Source organism: Panthera pardus, unplaced genomic scaffold, assembly GCF_024362965.1.
Source record: "Panthera pardus isolate Hobbes unplaced genomic scaffold, ASM2436296v1 HiC_scaffold_24, whole genome shotgun sequence".
NCBI classification, from domain to species: Eukaryota; Metazoa; Chordata; class Mammalia; order Carnivora; family Felidae; genus Panthera; species Panthera pardus.
The window spans coordinates 52,223,348-52,238,429 of NW_026526810.1; the positions used below are offsets into that span (position 1 = coordinate 52,223,348).

General features: G+C 40.5%; 1 protein-coding gene across 1 annotated transcript; it reads left to right on the plus strand.

Annotated features, from left to right (window-relative positions):
• Positions 1-339: 339 nt before the first annotated feature.
• Positions 340-14,626, plus strand: CATSPER2 (cation channel sperm associated 2). Its single transcript, XM_019442313.2, is given in 14 exon segments — positions 340-515; positions 517-584; positions 784-930; positions 1,436-1,609; positions 1,801-1,869; positions 7,005-7,177; positions 7,686-7,841; positions 8,118-8,242; positions 9,489-9,667; positions 9,882-9,981; positions 10,303-10,359; positions 12,568-12,812; positions 13,171-13,338; positions 14,489-14,626. Coding segments are annotated over 14 exon segments (1,869 nt in total). The 3' UTR covers positions 14,521-14,626.
• The last annotated feature ends 456 nt before the right edge of the window (positions 14,627-15,082 follow it).

Consider the following 15,082-nt stretch of genomic DNA (forward strand, 5'->3'; position numbering starts at 1 on the left):
CCGCCGAGTGGCCGGAGCGCGGGGCGGGGCTGAGGCGGCGGGTTCCCGGGCTGACCGGGCTGGCCGGGGGCCTGGGCTGGGGGCCGGGGTCCGGGGGCTGGGCCTGGGCCTGGGGTTGGGCCCGCGGCGAGCCAGACCTTAGGGAGCAAGTGGGGTAGAGTGGGGCGGGGCAGGGCCGAGCTGGAAATGGGGCGCTGCAGGGCTGGGAACCGACCCTGAGCTCGTCTTGCGTGGGGAGAGCCGAGTTCAGAGGGCGCGGGAGGCGGAGACGTGAAGTCAGAGCTGAGTGGGCGGAAAAGAGCCTGGGCTGAGGTGAGGCCCAGAAGCGGGTATTGACAGATGGAGCTGGCATCCGAGGAACACACTTGGGACGGAACACATTTTCGTAATGTCAGGCTGCTGCAACTTGTCCAATTCCTCTTGGTTTGTCTTTCGGAGGCAGCCCTAAGTCCCTCACTGCCTCACCACATTGCATTGCCTGATTACCTCAGGTCCGGGTGGTGCTCCGATTTCCTCTGTCCAACCCTGGGACTCCTTGCCTGTGGCTGCTACTCTTAATGAGAAACGATGTGACACAAGTAAAGGTGCCTGGCCACTTGGTCTACCGTGCAATGTCTCTATTAGGACTCTCAGCTCCTTTTGTTTAAAAAAAAACCTTGAGTCTTGGTACAACGTGTTTGACTTCTTAAGGGCAAAGAAGGTGGGAGAAGGGGAAGGAAACTTCTAATCTTTGCTGCAACTCCAATAATGAAATGACTCTTGGTTTTTCCTTTATTTTAACAGACATGGCCACCAGTCACCCAGCAGAACACATGCAACTGCCCCGAGCTGATGCCATACGTTCACGTCTCATTGATACTTTCTCTCTCATCGAGCATCTGCAAGGCTTGAGCCAAGCTGTGCCACGACACACTATCCGAGAGATACTTGGTCAGCATTCTGTTTCTTAACTAGCATAAATTTAAAACTCCCCTTCACACCCTCAAAAGAGTAGGAAGCAGAAAGACAATTTTAAGGATGAAAAATGCAGGGACGATTGGTTTGGTTGCTAGTTTGTAAATGATACCAAACTTGATAAATTAAGAGCTTTATAAGTAAAGCTCTTTGAACCCAGGAGATAGGACCCATGTTGCTCACTTTTAGGCCTAGGATAACTATTAGCTCTGGCTGATTTGGAAGTTTCTACCAAAGACCCTGAAAACTTTGAGGGTTGAATCTGTGCCTTTTCTCTTGGGCATTGACGGTGTTGGTCATAAGCAATGTATTAGCTCTTACTCCAAACTAATGTCAGTTGCTGTAAGAACAGCAAGGCAATCCCCTGCATTACAGGACCCGTTATGTAACCAGTATTCCTGCCCCAGTCCTACCTGCTCTCCGTATCACCCAGAGACTTCTCTTTATGTTTATCCACTGTGCCCTTTATTTTTTGGTATAGATCCTTCCGGTCAGAAGAAGCTTATGTTGGGAGATCAACACCAGCTTGTGCGCTTCTCCATAAAGCCTCGACATGTAGAACGTATTACACGTGCCCGGAGACTGATGAGCAGGCTTCATGTGCGCTACAGTCAGAGGCCACCTCTTTCCTTGTGGGCTGGATGGGTCCTTGAGTGTATCCTTTCATGCCCCTCACTTTTATCCCATGCCTTTACTGTCTCTCTTGCCTCATCATCTGCCCGATGACTGACTTTCCCTTTTCCAAACTCCATTTTCTTCTCATCCTCACTGGTTCTATTCTTACCCTTATTATTTCACCTGTATAAAAAAGAATTCCACTCTGGATGTTTCCTTAAGAGAAAACAGGCCCTCTCTTCACAAACTTCATCATCTTTCTCATCTTTTTGAATACAATCGTACTGATGGTTGAAATAGGTGAGAACTGACATTAAATGAAAGAGGAAGTGGCTATGAGTCATTTTTCCTAAAAATTGATCATTTTTCATTTCTCAATGTTACTTGAATTGTGATAAGGACACCTATATTGAGTCTCCTGGAGTATGATTTGTGCAACGATTAAGACCTGGAAACATTTGGAGGGCTTTCAAAGAGTATGGTAGATACAAAGCAAGCTAGACACTGAAGAATATAATAGAGTTACACGAAACCGAAGATGGGAAGACCAGTTATATTTCTTGTGTCAGTTTAGTTTAATATTTGTTTGAATTAGCCTTTTGTATTAGAGGTATTTGTTGGTGCCTGTCAGTAACTGATATCACATTTACATTTTTTACAAGTATGTCAAATATTAAGTACAAATAAGAAAGCTCACAAAGTGTGTAAAGTTAGACACAACTAAAATATTGGATGGGCCGAAACATGACTTAAGAGTAAATGACTCTAAAATCAGTCCTAAATTATATGAAATGTATTAGAAGTAAAAGAACATCTGGAAAATCAGTGAGCTCATTTGATTATCACCTCAAACAGATTGCTCAGAAATGAAAAGGACAGTACTTACTTCCTTGTTTAATCCTCACTGTTTTGAGGAACTTTCCCATTTAAAAATCCTTTAATGGGGGCGCCTGGGTGGCTCAGTCGGTTGAGCGGCCAACTTCGGCTCAGGTTATGATCTCACGGTCAGTAAGTTCAAGCCCCGCATCGGGCTCTGTGCTGACAGCTCGGAGCCTGGAGCCTGTTTCGGATTCTGTGTCTCCCTCTCTCTGACCCTCCCCCGTTCATGCTCTGTCTCTCTCTGTCTCAAAAATAAATAAACGTTAAAAAAAATTTTTTTTTAAATAAATAAAAAATAAAAATCCTTTAATGTAGGGGCACCTGGGTGGCTCAGTCGGTTGAGCATCCGACTTCAGCTCAGGTCATGATCTTGAGGTTAGTGAATTTGAGCCCTACATCAGGCTCTATGCTGACAGCTCAGAGCCTGGAGCCTGCTTCTGATTCTGTCTCCTCCTCTCTGTGCTCCTCTGCTGCTCATGCTTTGTGTCTCTCGCTCTCTCAAAAAAAAAAAAAAAAAAAAGATATTTAAAAAAAATTTTTAAGTATTTTAATGCAATCAGGTCAAAGATATTTAAATATACAATACTTGATGTCATTGATCCACTACAGTATACTATATACTTTGAAGTATTTTATTTTCTCCCCATTGTGGTAAGAATTTTGAACTAAGTCACCCACATTTCCAATTTCTTTTACGATAACTGGCATGTATTTGCCTTGAGGGGTTAGGGATGTAGTCTTAAGCCTTGGAATAAAGTAAACAGCAATAAATGTACAGGATTTCCTAGATCTAATGGACAAATCAAAATAGAATACCGTTCTAGTTGGTAAAACAGCTGGATATGAAACATGATCACTGTGCCATAGGATAGGTAGGTTGCCTGAGTGGGAATTACCTGACAAGTTCAGGAAAATTGTATTAAGTACATTCTCATGATAGAAAGGCAGGAGGGATTTTGCAAAGGGAAAGAATTTGTGACTAACAGATTTCTTTGAACAGGCTAATTCATATGATAAACGTTAAGATTGTTTAGGCTTTAAAAAATTTTTTTCCAGATCACAGAGAATGTTGTTACAGATGGGGGAAAAAATCATAATTAACAAGCAGTTCTCTAGATGAAAGCTCCCCAATCTTTTTTGTCTTGTGATTTTGTCTCCCAGTTAGCTATAAACTTGAAAATCTCCCTAGGACTTTTAATCATTCCATTATTTGTATGTGATGTAAAAACTTTTTTTAATATTTATTTCTTATTTTTGAAATCATGAACGAGGGAGGGGCAGAGAGAGAGGGAGACACAGAATCTGAAACAGGCTCCAGGCTCCAAGCTGTCAGCACAGAGCCTGACCCAGGGCTCAAACTCAAGAACCATGAGCAAACTCACAAACCGTGAGATGATGACCTGAGCTGAAGTCAGGCACCTAACTGACTGAGCCACCCAGGCGCCCCTCAACTTGCTTCTTTTTATCACATGCAAATTGGGGCACCTGGGTGGCTCGGTCGGTTGGTTAAGCATCTGACTTCAGCTCAGGTCATTGTCTCGTGGTTCATGAGTTTGAGCCCTGTGTTTGGCTCTGTGCTGACTGCTTGGGGCCTGGAGCCTGTTTTGGATTCTGTGTCTGCCACTCTCCAGCTCATGTGTATAAGCTCTCAAAAGTAAAAACTTAAAAAAAAAAGGAAGTTGAAGTAAAAATAATGCTTTAGACTAGCATATTATTCAATATTGTATTTTAATGTATATTATATAATTTAAAAAATTATGTTAGCTTATTTTCACTTTTGCCATTTTATAAGTGATTCGTGCTGTTTTTAAAGTAAATGTATGATTTCTTCATAAATGAATTTTTAAAGGTCATTATATATTGTTTGGTCCTGAATCAAATATGTTTATTTTACGTATTATGTTTTTAAATGTAATTTTTTGTTCCTTTTTAAAAACTGAGATATACTTGACGTATTTCATTATATTAATTGCATAATAATAATTATGTATTATATGTTAAGTACATGTTAAGGTGTAGGTGTAAATTTAATTACAAATTAGGGTGTAAAAATTAGAAAAAAATCTACTTTCACAGTGATATTGGTAATTCTACTTTTCATTTTAAACATCAATTTGGCTTATTTTTTTAATTTTCACATTTTGTTTCCAAATGATGAGAGGGAGAAAAGTAAGAAGATTTGACTCATTTGCAATCCGTTTTCTGAAAATAACACATTGCAAGTGTGAATAGTCTATTTCTAACAAAAAAAATTTGTGTATAATGTCATTATAATGTCTTACATTGAGTTTGAAGTTCTAGAGATATCTTGTACTATATATAAGAATAATTCTGCAAGTTTATCTCAACATGATCTTCATCAGTTTCTATAAACTGCATTCATCTGATCAAAAACTTTATATAGCATTAGTGTTCCTTGCTTCATTGTGGATATAATGAGCCAAATCTTTTTTCTTTCCTGCCCCCATCATTTTTTAAAGAAAATATATAAGGGGCCCCTGGGTGTCTCAGTTGGTTAAGCATCTGACTCGTGGTTTCAGGTCAGGTCATGATCTCATGTGTTCATGAGCTCGAGCCCCTCATTGGGCTCTTTGCTGACAGTGTGGAGCCTGCTTGGAATTTTCTCTCTCTTCCTCTTTCTCTGCTCCTCCCCAACTTGTGCTCTCTCTCTCTCTCTCCCTCTCAAAATAAGTAAACATTTTAAAAAATTTTTTAATAAAACAAATGATTTGTCCACAAATGAATTCATTTAGTTATTTTTAAAAATTTTTAATGTTTGTATTTATTTTTGAAAGCAAGAGTGAGCAGGGGTGAGGTGGAGAGAGGGGGACAGGGTGTCTGAAGCAGACTCTGTGCTGATAGCAGAAAGCCTGATGGGGGGCTAAAATTCCCAAACCATGAGATCATGACCTAAGCCAAAGTTGAAGTTGGATGCTTAACTGACTAAGCCATATCAGTTATTTTGGCATGGGAATGAAATATATTTTATGTATTATATGTTTTTAAATTTAATATTATAGATATAACCAGACAAAAAAACAGTAGCAATTTCAAGTTGTTTAAGTGTCAAAATCTACACCGCAATAAGTTTATGTTGTTCAGAGTGACTAAGTATGTTCTTCTAATCTCCATTAACAGCCATGATATCAGTCATAGTGCATTTGGAGGCTCTTAGATTGTTCCATTTCAAAGGGAAATGTATCAAATTATTATTTAGCTTTTTTTTTAAGTTTATTATTTTGAGAGGGAGAGAGCATGTGCATGTAAGTGGGGGAGGGGCAGAGAGAGAAAGTGAGAGAGAGACTCCCAAGCAGGCTCCCCACTGTCATTGCAGAGCCCAATGTAGGGCTCGAACTCATGAACCATGAGATCATGACCTAGACCAAAATCAGAGTCAGACACTTAACCAACTGAGCCACCCATGCGCCTCCAAAATTATTATTTAGCTTTTAAGCCCATTTTTATTTCATTGTGGTTTTTTTTTTCCTACAGCATGGTATACATCTATTAAATACATAAAAAAAATAGAGGGCTGAAAGATAAAGGTGATGTTGAAGTATAGCAATTAGCAAACAGGATTCTAAAGAGAAAGTATAGGATTTAATTTGCTTTGCTGAACAAAATCAGCTTTAGAGAAGAATGGGAAAGTTTTAAAAGCTAACAAATATAGAACCAAAAATTTTCTTTTTGTAAAGTATTTTTTAATGTTTATCTATTTTGAGAGAGTGAGTGAGTGAGTGGGGGAAAGGCAGAGAGAGAGAGAATCCCAAGCAGCCTCTGAGCTGCCAGCACAGAGCCCAATGTGGGACTTGATCTCACGAACTTCAATATCATGACCTGAGCAGAAACCAAGAGTCAGACACTTTACCAACTGAGCCACCCAGGTGCCCCTGAAACATTTTTTTTTATTATAACTCACTATGGATCTGGCTTCTTGTTTCTACTTCCCTTACCAAGCACTTTACATATCATGGCCCTACATTTTCATTCTATTCTCAAGACCCATTGCTTCTTTGTGAAGTTTGGGACCGGGGTACCAGTATAGCAGACAGTGTTGGTGGTAGTGAAAAAAGTAATCCCTTGGTGTTTCTGTGACCCCAGAGTGGGAAGGTAGTGACTTGCAGCTGTTAGACATATCAATACCAGCAGGAGATGAGTTGTAGCTATTTTTCACGGTCAGTTCTGACCTCCCCTATATTTCACAGGTTGAAAAAATATTGGTGTTAAGAAGAGAAACAAAGTGGCTCAGTTGGTTGAGTGTCCAACTTTTGATTTTGGCTCACGTCATGATCCCAGAGTCATGGGACTGAGCCCTGTGTCAGCCTCTGCTCTGAGTGTGGAGGTGTGGAGCTTGCTTACGATTCTCTCTCTTACCCTGCCCTTCTCCCTCACCTGCACACTCTCTCTAAAAAAAAAAAAGAAAAAAAAAAGAAAAATGAAAAATAAAACAGCAGTGGGCACAACTATAGTTTATAATAGTTTCTGATCTGATCATTCTATATTATTCAGCCTCCCAGTTCCTTAACCTTTGTTTGTCTTTCACTCTACTCTCACAGAATTGCTTGAATCCTCAAATACCAAACTGTGGTCACTGAAGCTGAGTCTGGAGGTGGCAGCTTGGTTCATCTTGCTTATTTTCATCTTGGAGATCCTTCTTATGTGGATATCCAGCTTTTTCCTCTTCTGGAAGAATGCTTGGAATGTGTTTGACTTTGTTGTCACCATATTGGTAAGGATAGGTATCCTGAGGAATAGTGTGGTGGGTTGAGGAATAAGCCTAGGTCAATCAAAATGACAAGAAAAGTTAATTAGATCACAAGACGAATTTCATTATTTTGATTTTTTTTCTAAAACTAAAGTCAGTCATTGCAGGAGTTGTTGGTATTAGAAGCAAGACAGAATCAAACCGCAACATTAACCCCAACAATAACATCTGCCTGTTACTAAGCACTTATCAAGTGCCAGGAACTGTTGTGTTTTACATGTATTTTCTCAGTTGAGCTCCACAGCAACCCAATGAGATAAACATTATATTAATCCCCTTTTTATGTTTGAGCAAATTGAAGTGCAGAGTTTAAGTAATTTAGTACAAGAAGTCTGAATAGGAAACAGTCCCCAGAAAATGCTATTCAAGGGATAATGCCCAAGGAACTATGAAGAAGATGAGATAAAGAAGGGGTAACTGTGCATGGGTGCTTTGGGGTATATTGTACTCATAATCTATGTGTTTCCTACAGTCCCTGCTTCCTGAGGTTGTGGTGCTGGTAGGGGTAACAGGCCAGTCTGTGTGGCTCCAGTTGCTAAGGATATGCCGGGTGCTAAGATCTCTCAAACTCTTTGCACGATTCCGTCAAATTCGAGTCATTATTTTGGCCCTGGTGAGGGCCCTCAAGGTGATTTGAGTGTTGCAGCTAAACCAAGTGGGCAGGGTGGGTAAACATGGGAGTTTAACATAAAACAAGTCTGGGTGTGTCAGAGAAGGCAATGAAAGACCCTATGAAATATCATTGGATGAGAAAGGCTGGGGAAAGCTGCTGTGGGCTAGAGATAACTGGGCTTGGGAGTGGAAGTGAGGGTTTTGGTGGGAGTTTGCCAGAGTGGGCTTGACTCTGCTGTAGGTAGAATCAGCCTAGTCTGGCTCAGTGCTGACTTGAGGTCATGGCCTCTAGAGTATGACCTTCCTCTTGATGTTGCTGCTCATCTTCTTCTACATTTTTGCTGTGACTGGTGTCTACTTCTTTGAGGACTACACCCGTTCAACTCGCCAGGACCTGGAGTACCACATGTTCTTCTCGTAGGCAGGACTGGGGGAATCCCGGGTGGGGGGAGATAATTTGGGCAAGAAACTGGGAACCTAGTCCAAAGTAAGTAATACAAAAAATATAGTCTATTTTAAGAAACTGGAATAGATCATAGTAAGGAGAAGGAAAGAGACAGCAAAAGAATAGAGAGTGGTATTAGCTCTGATTTTGAGGATAGGGTGACTAGTTCCAGGTTTGCTCTGGGTTTTGAAATTTAAACATACCCTCATCAGCCATCTTTAAATAGCAGTATATTTTAGTGATTAAGCTCTGGTTTCTAGGCCTCAGTTACCTCTTCTGAAAAATGAGAATAATTGTAGCACTACCTTATAGCATAAGACTGAGGGATAAAAGTAATGCATCTTTGCACTTAGAATGGATTTTAACACAATAAGTGATCAACACCTGTTACTATGACTCTCAAACACGTCACTGGTTTTACCCCAAAGTCTCAGTATGGGCATTACACATGCACACACCTATACACATTCAAAAGTAAAATCCTGACAAGATCTTTGTCTAGAGAACACCGACTGCTAGTAGAAAATCAACTGGATTTAGATGAGATAGTTACGTATGAACCGAAATCCAATCTTGCCAGCACCTCTTAGGTCTCAGGCTAATAGGTAGCTTTGTAAGAGTATTAAGTTAGGGAAGTCCTAAATATTCATCCTATTTAGGCCCTGATATTTTCAATAAGTTGTATTATGGAGAACTAGGAAGGAAAGAAGGAAAATTTATATACCTTCCTGAGACCTTTTATGACATATTCATTATTATTAATTATTTGGGATCACGTGTTTATGTCACATATCTGTCCGTTTACCTAAGAATCACTTCATACCAGAGAACTAAATAAGAATGATGTTTGCCAAATTTTGAAGTGATCTTTTAGGTGAAGGCCATAGAACCGTGAAAAACTATGTTACAAAAGAGATATGTAGTTGGTGATTTATTCAATTTTTTAAAATTCAGCCAGTACCTATTTATTGAGCACCTACTATGTTGTAGGCACTAATGGAATAGTGAGAGATATTCTTGGATTATTCATGATAAAGGAAAACCTAATAAAACAACCCTGACTGAAGAATGATTAGCTAAAAAATTGATAGAAAAGAAGCTGAAGTCAGAGCAAACTACAAAGAAATGTTCTTATGTTGCTTTAAGAGTAGGAAAGATACCATATCTGAGAGATTTAGATCTCTGTTCTGTCTGTACCCACAACTCCTTTTTCTTTAGGGACCTTCTGAATTCCCTGGTGACAGTATTCATCCTCTTCACCATGGACCATTGGTATGCATTGCTTCAGGATACCTGGAAGGTGCCTGAAGTCAGCCGTACCTTCAGCAGCATCTATGTCATCCTTTGGTTGTTACTTGGTTCCATTATCTTTCGAAATATCATAGTAGCCATGATGGGTAAGCACAAAAGAGGTGAAACTTGGTTGAGAGGGGTAGTTGGGAATAAATTAGGGTGAAAACTAGAATTGGTAAATTATGTATAGAGAGAACCTGAGGTAGCAAGAAGGCTTGGGGCCTGGAATGGATATTTCACTTGGTTTCTCCCCACCCAAGCCCTCTCCTCAGGTCTATTCACCACTGTCTCCCAACTCCTAATGGCCCTTTCGGGCAGTTACTAACTTCCAGAATATCAGGAATGAGCTGAACGAGGAGATGACACATTTGGAGGTTCAACATAAAGCTGACATATTCAAGCGGCAGATTATCCAGAGGTCTGCTTTCCCATTTTCAAACCCAAGTTTAGTTCTGAAGAGTATCCTGACCTCATTCCCTGTTTCTACTCCTTGGCTTTGACCCCATTTTTCCCTTTGTGACAGAAGATTTACCCCAGGGTTAGAATTCCCCGCCTCTAGAACATTGCCTGATTCTTTATTCACCATTGGGACTTCCCCATTCATTTTTACCTTTTTACTACAATCTGTTCTCCTCCCTCAGTTTTCTTCACTTTATGATCTGAATTCTTTTCTTTTTTCCATACTATGCTCCTGCACCAGTATAATTCTCTTCACTGTTCTGTGTTTTTTGCTCTGCAGGAGACAAAACCTGTCCCCTGAGGCACTGAGGTCAAGCCTTAGCAAAATGGATGCCAGGTCAGGAGAGTTTGTGTGAACTGAGATGGACACACAAGCAGGGAGAGGGTAGAAAATCAAAGATAAAGATTGACTTTGAGAGATAATCCATTTATTCAATAACTACTTATTGTAGTGAGTTGAATGGTAGTCCCCAAAAAGAAATTCCCATGGCCTAACCCCCTGGAACCTGTGAACATGACTTTATTTGGAAAAAGGGTCTTTGCAGATGCGGTTAAGGATCTTGAGATGTGATCATCCTGGATTATCCAGGTAGGCCCTAAATGCAGTGACAGGGGCCCTTATAAGAGACAGAAGAGAACAGGAGAAGGAGATGTGAAGATGGAGATGGAAATCAGAGTGATGCAACACAAGCCAAAGGAAGCCAGTGAATGCCAGGCAACTGCCAGAAGCTAGAGCAAGCAATGAGCCTTCTCCCCTAGAGCTTCCAGAGGGAGTATGGCCCTGCAGACACCTTAATTTCAGACTTCTGGCTTCCAGAATTGTGAGAGAATACATGTCTGTTATTTTAAGCTACCAAGTTTGTAGTAATTTGTTGCACCAGCCATAGGAAACTTACACAAGTACCTTCTGTGAAACAGATCTTATTCTAGACTGTGAGTGTTCAGCAGTGGACAAGAGAGCAGAAGGAGAAATAAGAAACTCATTCATCCATTCAAGACATAATTATTGATGTAAACATTTTTTTTTTATTAAGTAATCTCTGAATCCAACATGTGTCTTGAACTCACAACCCCGATTTATCAAGAGTCATGGGCTCTACTGACTGAGCCAGCCAGGTGCCCCAAGAAATAATTATTGAATATTTATTAGGTGTTTGGGATATATCAGTGAACAAAATAGACAATAATGCCTGTTCTCATGGAGCTTACATATGAGCAGGGGGAAAGAGATAATAAACAATGAATATATAAAATAAGTAGACTACTATATTAAAATATAAGCATTGTGAAAAAATAAAAATAAAATTAGAATAGGTTAAGGGAGATTGGAATATAGAGTGGAGGTTGCATATGGGTTATAATTTTAAACAAGGTAGTCATGATGGCCTCATTGAAAAAGTAATGACTGAACAAAGACTTGGAGATGAGGGGATTACTGTGTGGATATCTATGAAAAGAATGTTATAGGCAGAAAGAACAGCTAGTACAAAGGCCCTAAGCCAGAAGCATTCCCAGTGTGTTTGAGAAACAGCAAAGAAACCACTGTGACCAGGGGGGATATTGATAGATTATGAGGTCAGAGAGATCACGGAGACCTGATCCTGTAGGGCTGTGAGGGCCATTGCAGGGACTTAGGCTTTGACTCTAAGTGAAATGGGGAGCAGAGCCATGACATGAAATGACATTTAAGAAGGATCATTCTGGTTGCTGTGTTGATGATGTGCTATAGGAGAACAAGGGAAGGAGCAGTGACAAGTTAGAAGGCTGTGAAGCTATCCAGGCAAGAGGTGATGATGGCTCAGACCAGAGTGCTACCAATGAGAAAAGATACATTTTTAAGGTAGAATCAACAGGATTTCTTGATGGATTGGATGGGGTATAAGAGAAGTGTTAAGAAAGACTCCAAAGTTTTGGCCAGAGCAGCCAGAAGGATGGATTAGCTGAGATGAGGAAGGCTGTGAGTGGAAGAAGTTTGATGGGCAAAGAGTTCAGTTTGGGTTGAACTTGAGATGTCTGTTAGACTTGCAAGTGATGATATGTGAGTAAAAGTTGTACATACAAGTCTGGACCAAGAAGTGAAGTCTGGACTAGAGGTTTAAATTCACATTTAGAAGACATTTAAACTCAGGAGAAGAGAGCACTAAAGGAGTGACTGTAGATGAGGAAGATAAAAAGGCCAAGAGCTGAACCTCAGGACCTCTCAAGAGGTAGAATTGAGGGGGCAAAGCTATAGTTGTGGTGTAACAGACATAGAACTATAGAGTGAGGAGCTAAAATGTGGCAAAATAAGGTGGGACGTGAAATGTAGAAACCTGAGTAAAATGGAGCACAGAAGCTATGTGGTGAGGGGCAGTAATAGGGATATACCACATGGAATAATTGAAGTTGGAAGTGCTTACAAGCTCAAATTTTGGGAGCAATTTGGCCTTCATTGCCTTAAATCCCACCTTTAGGGAATGGCAAGAGCCAAGGCCAGAATAATGATTCAACTTGCTGTATCTCATAAAGGTATTTAAAGCAATAAAATTTCTCCTTTCACTTATAGAGATGCCAGTCAACAAAGGGAATCTTTGGAGTTATCAACAGCTTTTGAAGAAGAGTCTAAACACAGTGCTGATGAAGAGGGTTCAAGGGCATCTATATCGAAAACAAAAGAGTCCTTGTCAAAAATGAAAAAGTCCGCCTCTTCTTCCTCCTCTTCCTCCTCCTCCTCCTCTTATTCTTCCTCCTCGTCTTCATCTTCCCTCGATTCCTCCTCTTCTTCTGACTCCAGATATTTAGACTCCATTGGTAAGCAGAGGGTTTCTTCCATTTGAATTCAGACTTCTCCAGAGACATGCCATTCTTAATAGGACCTCTCCCACCATATCTACTTCCCAGTTTTCTCCACTAGTCTGACTTTGTGGTCTTAATTGCTTTCTTTGTGCTTTCTTTCATTTGCCCTGTACTTCTGCTTCATTTTGGATAAGTGTGACTGTGGCTGTCTTTGCTTATTGTAAAAAGTGGTCTCTTAGGGATGTACTCTTTTCCCTCTTTGCTTCCTGTTTACTCTTTCATCCCTGCTTTCCCCCCACACCATAGGATCTTTTAGCTCTTACCCAGCTTCCACAGACCTATATTTGTTTTTAAGAACCATTCCTCCCTCCAGGTCAGTTGGACTGGGAGACTCATGTGCACCAGAATCTGCCTGGGTTAATGGAAATGGATCAGGATGATCGTGTTGTTTGGCCTAGAGATTCACTCTTCCGATATTTTGAGTTGCTAGAAAAGCTTCAGTACAACCTAGAGGAGCGTAAACGGTTGCAGGAGTTTGCAGGTATGGATTTAGGGCAGTCATGGGGACCAGGGGTTAAGTACATTGGAGTAGCATATATAACTGGGGAGAAGGAGGAGGGTGTGCACTATTTTGGCATTTCAGCCTCTGAATTTCCACCTCAGACTTAAAAAGGCAAATCCTTGGTTTGGTGTGTCACATCCTTATGTCCTTATTTCTTAGAATCCAGAGAGAACCTGAGAGCTCTGCTTCTCCAGTAGGGAAAATCTAAATCCTATAAGGTCTGACAGCTTGTTTCCCAAGAGGAACGTGTCTAAATGCAGTTGTTGGGTATTAGGATAAGGTGGGCTCTTGCTCGATTTGTGCAGTCCACTCCTTTTTGCAAGCATCTCTTCTCTTTGAAGGGCATGTTTCAGACCTAAGCAGTAGGGCCTCAGGCTCAAGTTGGATAGCTGTGGGGATTAGAGAGCAGAAAGCTCACAAGTACCCCACTCTCCCCAACCCCCAAAAGAGGTTTATGAATTACAGGCTTTTCCTTTCAGCTTGTTCTAGTGTCAGCCCAGGCAGAGAGAAGTATGTATGTTATTTAAACAGCAGAATTAATTTAAGCAGAAAATTGCTTGCTCAAAATTATTTTCCCTAAATTTCTCCCTTGCAATTTTACCACATAGAGATGAATTTTGAGTTAATAAATTCTCCTTCTAAAAATACAAAAACTGGAAGAGTTAGGGGCCATTTTTTACCATTTGATATGGATTAGTGGTGTCTTCCTCATACCATTGAGTTGAAATCAACTCAATGTGAAAATAACAATGAGGGAAGAGGAATGGGTTTGTGGTGGGTACACAAGGGCAATAAGAGGAATTTATTACATTGGAACATGGAATTTAGAGCAGGATGTCAAAGACAGGCTTTGCCTAGTTCAAAATGTTGCCTAAGGTCAATCCTGCTCTTTCAAGTTGTCCTCAGGCCTGCCTTCCCACTTGTTCTCTTGTTCTCTGGGAAAAGGAGAAGAAGGAGCAAAGTAGCTTCTTTAATCTGGATTAATTCATCTATGGCAAAGAGTACAGACTCATAGGGCTTACTATAAGTAAAGGTTAGTGAAGATTTGTGTGGGAAAAGCAGGGTTTTCAAACATTTGTATGTCCTGAATATTTTTAGCTTTTCAGCCTCACAGTCTTTTTCTTTACAGTGCAGGCACTGATGAACTTTGAAGACAAATAAAGCTGACAGTGGATGGCTTCGATTTCTTTGGCAAAAGTTAATGAAAGAAATAGTTGGGAATGGAGAATTCTGAGTATAAATGTCTAATAAATACTGTTGATAACTGCTTAGTGGTCTGTCTCTGAGACTTTGGGGATACTGAAATGTATAAAGTTAGGTGGGGCCCATGGTCCTTGGCTTTTTACTCTTTTCATAGCTCCCTGAATCTCATGTTTTTCCTTTTCTTTTTAAAATTAAATTTAAAAAATTATAAATGATTATTTTGAGAGCAAGAGAGACAGAGAGAGAGAGAGAGAGAGAGAGAGAGAGAGAAAATACACATGCACATGGGTGCATGTGTGAGCAGGAGAGGGGCAGAGAGAGAATCCCAAGCAGGCTCCACCCTGTCAGCACAGAGTCCCACATGGGGCTTGATGTCATGAACTGGGAGATCATGACCTGAGCCAAAATCAATAGTTGGACACTTAACCAATTTAGCCACCAGGCACCTCGATCTCACTTTTTTTTTTTTTTTTTTTTTTTTTTTTTTTACTTTGTCATTGCAGCCCACACCGTTCCTGCA